Source organism: Penaeus monodon, chromosome 39, assembly GCF_015228065.2.
Source record: "Penaeus monodon isolate SGIC_2016 chromosome 39, NSTDA_Pmon_1, whole genome shotgun sequence".
NCBI classification, from domain to species: domain Eukaryota; kingdom Metazoa; phylum Arthropoda; class Malacostraca; order Decapoda; family Penaeidae; genus Penaeus; species Penaeus monodon.
Window position 1 is genome coordinate 27621707 of NC_051424.1, and position 7500 is coordinate 27629206.

At 37.0% G+C, this 7500-nt stretch overlaps 1 protein-coding gene across 1 annotated transcript in view; it reads left to right on the forward strand.

Moving 5' to 3' along the window:
- Positions 1–7500, forward strand: part of LOC119597571 (transient receptor potential cation channel subfamily A member 1 homolog) — a 25107-nt gene that overhangs the window by 12330 nt on the left and 5277 nt on the right. The window contains exons 16-20 of the mRNA XM_037947148.1: positions 135–236; positions 995–1180; positions 1357–1470; positions 1844–1990; positions 3444–3602. Coding sequence (XP_037803076.1) covers positions 135–236; positions 995–1180; positions 1357–1470; positions 1844–1990; positions 3444–3602 — 708 coding nt within the window. The remainder of the gene's footprint in view (positions 1–134; positions 237–994; positions 1181–1356; positions 1471–1843; positions 1991–3443; positions 3603–7500) is intronic.

Here is a 7500-nt window from a genome sequence, read left to right on the forward strand (position 1 = left end):
CCATTCTAGAAAAAAGAATGAAAGAAAAATTCAAATCTCAGGGTAGGTTGCCTGTTTATCTAAAATTTGAAAAGCACTTATTTTCTAGTTAAAGCTACTTTAGAAGAATAACATTATGTTCTGTCCAAACTCAGGCTCGACTGAACTACTTAGGCTTGGAGAATCTTTTGGAATGGTGCTGTTACGTCACTGCTGTGGTACTCGTTTGGGACTTCAATGATTGTGCAGTGAGACAGGTAAGGAGGACTCATCATTACTCTTGGGTTTAACAGTTGCATCATGCTGATAGCATCATTGAGACATTCCTCTTAACCCAGTTCCAATGGGCATGGCATGTACATGCATGCCATGCCCACTGTGAGTTTACTTTATTAATTGTTTTTACACATAGATGGCTACACTTAGTCACCATTGAGGCAATTACAAGTACTGCCTATCTCACCTGTTTACCCTTTTCCTTGATTTTCAAAAATATTTTGTTATCTTATATTGCTGTTACTAATGTCTATACTATTATAGTAATTATAATGTCTATAATCAATATTCAGTATTAGTAAAAAAAAAAAATTTCCTGCCATTTCAAGGAAAAGTGAAATCAGGTAAGGTCACAAGGTCTACTAATTGACTCCTTTGTGGCAAAGCACTAGCAGAGCCATCTATGTGCAGACACATTTCACAAAAAAAAAAAAAGATCATAGCATTTTCCTGGCAGCATTGGGTTAAAATTGTATATGCAGAAAGTGCTATGCAGTTTTAGTTTAAACAGTGGTTGCATTATTTGAAAATATTTTCTTAAAATTTTCATCAAGGTCATATATATTGTGTCTTTACAATAAGTCTGTTATATACACATTACTGTTCAATGAATATTCATAATAGCCATGTTCAACAGAAAGGATTAAACTAATAATTATCCAATGGCTCATTTTACTTTTATCTTCTTTTCTATTTTATTATGCACCCTTTTTTATTCTTAATTTATTTCTGCTTATAGGACTGGCAATGGCAGGTTGGAGCAGCATCTCTCTTCCTTGCCTGGATGAACTTGCTCCTCTTCATCCGAAAACTCCCCTTCCTCGGCATCTTCGTCGTCATGTTCACTGATGTCTTCGCGACGTTCATCAAGTTCTCTGTTGTCTTCTTCTTATTCATTGTTGCTTTTGCACTCAGTTTCTTCACTGTAAGGATATTTATTATTCTATGAATTTATTTTTTATTTTTATTTTTTTTTTGAAAGAAAACTTCACATATTTTGTTAATTCTTATTGATCTTGATGGATGGTATTATTATCTGCATTTTATCCTCAGTTACAGTTAATTAGAAGAGTTTTTGGTGTATTTATAAATGTCTTGCAGGTATTAAAAGATCAGAAATCCTTTGCCTCACCTGGAGACTCCCTTATCAAGACCACAGTAATGATGATTGGAGAATTTGAATTTGACAGCATTTTCCACGAAAACGAACTTGAGGTGAGCTAACGGAAAGTATAGGGAATTACCATTGTCCTTTATTTTTTGTTGAATAATGAAGGATGTTGGAATTATAGTTCAATTTGATTTTAATATTTCATTTTTATGCTGAATGCTATGCATTGATCTTCATGTTACTGATGTGTACTGGTTGACAGATGTATATAATTTCCCAGAGAATATTTGTTTTTTGATTGTTGTTCAGGTAAAAAGTTTATAAAGCTGAAGTCAAGTGAATAGAAATTTGTATCATGCTCATTTGTTACTAAGAGGAGATAACAACCTACTGCATTGATTGAGATGAAATTTACACACGCATCCTATAAAAAACATTCATATCACCATTAAAGGTTGCTTTATTTTTCTCAAACAGTATCCAGAGATCACATACATCTTATTTGTGTGCTTGCTCATCCTGTTGTCAATTATCATCATGAATCTGTTGGTTGGTCTTGCTGTCGATGATATTAAGGCTGTACAAGATCAAGCAATTCTTAAAAGGCTTGCTATGCAGACTCAGGTAAGTCTATGCTTGTGGTTTTTTTTATTATGATTTAGGATATATAAAAAGATATATAATTTTATTTATACTTAGGATTTAATGATTCTGATTTAGTCTTTATGAAATTGTATCACTTTTACTCATAGAGAGAAACTGTATCTCTGAATTGGGAATCAGCTAGTTAATTTTAGTTAACATTCATTATTGTTAATGACTCAGTTTTGTGAAGGAAAATGTGATAATTTATTTGAATTGGAATTTGAGGGATCACTGAGAAATCTCTAATTCAGAATTATATTGGTAATGACTCTCATATGATTATTGAAAAATGTTGATGAAGATTATTAATTAATGATAATAACTATGATGCTGCAGTGATAGTAAAAGAATTATGAGAGTGATAATAAAGATAGTAAAGATAGTAAAAATGATAATAATATTATAATAAAGATGATAATGATAGTAATGATATCATAATGATAATGATAGTGATGGTGATAGTCATAGTGATGAGGATGATGATAATAATAATAATAATAATAATAATAATAATAATAATAATAATGATAATTGTAATGATAATTGTAATAATAATAGTAATAGTAATGGTAATAATAATGATGATGATGATGATGATGATGATGATGATGATGATGATGATGATGATGATGATGATGATGATGATGATGATGATGATGATAATAATAATAAAAAAAAATATTGATAATAGTAATAACAATAACAATAATAATAATAATAATAATAATAATAATAATAATAACAATAACAATAATAACAATCATCATCATCAATAATGGTATGCTCATGTTTGAGCAGCCGTGGACCTCTCCACCATCCTTCGCCACTCAACTCATTGGTGTAGAGGTTTGTCAGGAGAAAATAAAAGTTGAGTGGAATCCCCCAGGCTCCTTCTCAACTCGCAGTCTCCAACTAACTAGGAGGAACTATCTCTGCCACTTTAAAACAGTTACACTGTAATACGCCAGACATATTATTTGGTGAAACCAGTAATCAGTAGAACTGAAGGTGTTTTCACCAGATATCCACTGCCCTGCTGCCGACAGTTTCACCGCAACCCTGGTATAGGGAGCTAATAGGGTGCTATCCTTGTTCAACGGAACCCCAGGGTGCAGTCTTACCCAGGACATAATAATAACAATAATAACAATAATAATGATAATAATGATAATAAAAATAATATAATAATAATAATAATATAATAATAATAATGAAAAAAATAAAAGTAATGTTCACTGTAGTGCAATATAGTAAAAAAGACTCATCATAACTGTACTGCCCCACTTTTCCCATTGTTGGTATGATTTCAACTTATTCAGCATGAATTTTCCACATATTAGTATATCAACCTTCCTTTACCTTTGGTACATTGTGATAACAGTGAGTATCCCTCTCAAAAACTCCTAAAGAAAACTAAGATATATCTCAACAGCTGGTATTTGACGTGGAAGTCCTGATCCCAGAGACTCTGAGGCGAATGTACATTGTCGCGAAAAAGTCTGTCCACCCGAATGCTCGACATGGAATTTGTTCAAGGATGTTCGGAGACTTCCAGATCATTAATGGCTTTGAGTTCATAGAGGGAGAACAGGTTAGTGTTGTTTTGTTACTTATGTATATAAATATATTATTTTTAAAAAAATCTAAACATTCAGATAATGATGATTTATGTTGTGATTTTTGAGTTTGGTAATGTTTGGGATGTGGTTTTACATTGTAGGAAGTAGTTTGATTAATGGAAATTAAGATATTAAATGTATTTTATTTTCACTTTTAATTATATAATAATTCATAATTGAAAAACAGATGTATGTATGTAGAGGGGTGTAGTATGTGCATAGGCGTTGTGTGGGTGTGTGTTGAGTTATTTGTATATTGTAATGTGTTCGGATGTGTGTGTGTGTGTGTGTGTGTGTGTGTGTGTGTGTGTGTGTGTGTGTGTGTGTGTGTGTGTGTGTGTGTGTGTGTGTGTGTGTGTGTGTGTGTGTGTGAGTGAGTGAGTGAGTGAGTGAGTGAGTGAGAGAGAGAGAGAGAGAGAGAGAGAGAGAGAGAGAGAGAGAGAGAGAGAGAGAGAGAGAGAGAAGTACATGCATGCCTGTGTATGCATTTGTGTGCAAATTTGTTTGTGAGATTGTCAGTTTGTTTATGAGTGTGAATGTGTTTGTGACTGTGTGTGTGGATGTGAGTATGTGTATTTATGAGTCTATTTGTGAATGTGTTTTGTGTGCATGCGTATATTTATGTGTGTGTGTGTGTGTGTGTGTGTGTGTGTGTGGTGGTGTGTGTGTGGTGTGTGTTTGTTGTGTTGCGTGTGTTGTGTATGCATGAGGATGGTGAGATGTGTTGGAGGCATGATGAGAGAGAGAGAGAGAGAGAGAGAGAGAGAGAGAGAGAGAGAGGAGAGAGAGAGACAGGGAGGATGAGGTGTGTTTGTGTTGTGTGTTTGTGTTTGTGTGTGTGTGTTGTGTGGCTTGCATGTTACATGAGAAGAGAGAGAGAGAGAGAGAGAGAGAGAGAGAGAGAGAGAGAGAGAGAGAGAGAGAGAGAGAGAGAGAGAGAGAGTTTTAATTACTAATTAATCTTTTATTGGTTTAGAGCCATTACACTTGCATGCATTGATTTTACATGTCAGACAGCTTCAATTCACCTTATCTCAGCATCAAATTAACATAAGAGCAGCAGATTACTTGAAAGACAATGATTTCTAATGATTTTAGGCTTGTACAATGTCAGCCATCTTTATACATTCACTTATAATGATTATCATAAAGTTCATGGTCACTGCAAAAATGTGTTATTTATTGGCACTAAGTCATGGAAAGAATAGAAAATAGAATATTTATTCTGTGCCAAGCTTTTGATTGAAAACAATGTCTTTCTGAGTTATGCTTATTTTTGCTTCTTGAATCCCCAAGAATTTATTTAGAATTTATATTTCTTTTTTTTATTCACTTCCTTGGAATCTACAATGCAATTCACAGTTGATTTAAAAATCAGTTGCTTAATTTAATCTTTATTTAGATACTTCATCATTGGAATTACAATCAGGCTTATTTATTCTTAAGTTTTGATAATTCCAAACCAAAGTGAGTGTACATATGCTGTAAATATTTTTTTGTCTGTGCCTGGAAGTTCAACTTCAAACTGAGGCACGCTGCAAAGGCCCATGTGGTGAGTGGGAATTCGAATGTTATAGTTGGACTGTCTTTTGGCTAACGTATCTGGCTGTTTTGGCCTGGCAGAGAATTCGTGGCCTCTTGACGCTGAAGCCATCAGACAGACTGTGATTTTGTTTCCTTCTACCCTGGCTGGCTGTTTGCTTTCCGTTTTTCTTTAGAATGGTGTGATCTAGGATGTCTCTTATTATAAGAACAGTTTTGAATAAGAATAGTGTCTGTCCTTCAGAATCTGACCAATAGGAACAAGCTGTTGATATTTGATTCGCGGCATTCTAAACAGACAGTACATGGCAAATTTTGATGGAACTTTACCCTACCAAGTTGTGCTTTTGTAAATTGCAACCTTGAAAAGTGTTTTTATATTTTCTTCATTGCTTTATGATATTCAAAGTAAATACTTGATAAAGCAACATGAGAATAAAGATCTCACTGAAAATCATTTGTCTGGACTCCTTATCTGACATAAGCAAGCTGTCTTGGTAGAACTTGGTCACCAAAATTAGCCAGCATTATTGCTGTCATTTATTAATATGCATCATGACAGACTCTATAAGAAGAGTCTTATTGTCTCCATTCATGAGCTTGTAAGCAGCTTTCAGGTTTGTGAAATTTGGTGTGCTGTGTATGATTTCACCTGTTTTAGTTGTCTTGTCCAAATAATCGTGATATAAGTCTAGACTAATATAAAAATACTGAGAATGCCTTTTTCCTAATGAAGTTGCTATTGTTTGTCCTAGCTTTATGATTAATTTTCATAATCAGCTTAAACATATATAAACTTGGAATATTTATTTAATTGAGAGCATGAGAAGAAGAGAAAGTGGGAAAAAGAACAAGGGAGAGAGGGAGGGAGGGAGGGAGGGAGGGAGAGCTGGGGAAAAGGAGAGAAGGAGAGTAGAGAAGGGAAAAAAGGAGAGGGGGAGAGGGAAACAGAGAGAAAGAGAGGGGGAACAGAGGGAGGAGAGGGGGAAGAGGAAAAGGGGAGGGGGAAAGCAAGGGGGGAGGGAAAAAGGGGAAGAGAAAGAGAGAGAGACTGAGAAAGAGAGAGACTGAGAAGGAGAGAGACTGAGAAGGGAGGGAGAGAGAAAGAGAGAGAGGGGGAAAAAGGGGGGGAAAAGGAAAGGGGAGAGTAAAAAGGGGAAGAGAAAGGGGGAGAAAGAGAGAAAGGAAAAAGAGAAAAAGAAGGGGGAAGAGAGAGGGAAAAGAGAAAAAAGAGGGGAGAAAAGGGGGGAAAAGGGGGAGAGAGAAGAGAGAAAGAGAAAAAAAGGGGGGGGAAAAAAAAGGGGAGAGAGGTGAGAAAGGGGGGGGAAAAGGGGGAGAGAGAAGAAAAAGAGGAGACTGAGAAAGAGAAGAGAGACTGAGAAAGAGGGGAGGGAATGAGGGAAAGGGGAAAAAATGAGAAAGAGAGGGGGGGAAAAAAAAGGGAGGAGGGGAAAAAAAAGAAAAAAGGGGGGGGAAAAGAGAGAGAGATGAAAAGAGAGAGGAGACTGAGAAAAAGAGGGGGAACTGAGAAAGAGAGGGAGACGAGAAAGAGGGGGAGAGAGAGAAAAGGGGGACTGAGAAAAGGGGAGAGAGAAGGGAAAAGGAAAAGAGAAAAAGGAAGAAAAGGGAGAAGAGGAAAAAGGAGGAGAGACGGGGAGGGGAAAAAAGGGGGGGGGAAAGAGAAAAAAGAGGGGGAGAGGGGGAGAGGAGGAAGGGGAGAGAGGGAGAGAAGGGGAGAGAAGAGAAGGGAAAAAGGAAAAAGGGGAGAGGAGAGAGAGGGAGAGAGAGAGAGAGAGGGAGAAAGGGGGGAAGAGAGAGAGATTTGAGAGAGGGAGGAGAGGAGAGGAGGAAATAGAAGGAGAGAGAGGAGGAAAGGGGAAGGGGAGAAAGAGAGAGAGAGGAAAGAGAGAGAGAAGAGAGAGAGAGAGAAGAGAGAGAACGGGAAAGGAGAGAGAAGAGGGGAAAGGAAGGGAAAAGAAGAAAGGGGGAGGAGAGGAAAAAAAAAGGGGGGGAGAGAAGGGGAAGGGGAAAAAAGGGAGAGAAGGGGGAGGGAGGGAAAAGGAGGAAGAGGAAAAGAGGGAAAAAAGAGAAAAAAGAGAGAGAGGAGAGAAGGAGAAAGGGGAGAGGAAAAAGAGGAAAAGGGGAGGAGAGGAAAAAGGGGGAAAAGGGGAGGAGAGAGAGGGGAGAGAAAGAGGAAGAGGAGAGAAAAAGAGAGAGAGGGAAAAGAGGGGGAGAAAAAGGGGGGGGAAAAAAAGGGGGAAAGGGAGAAGGGGGGGAAAAAAAAAAAAGAGGGAGAGAGAGAAAGGGGGGAGGAAGAGAGGGGGAGAG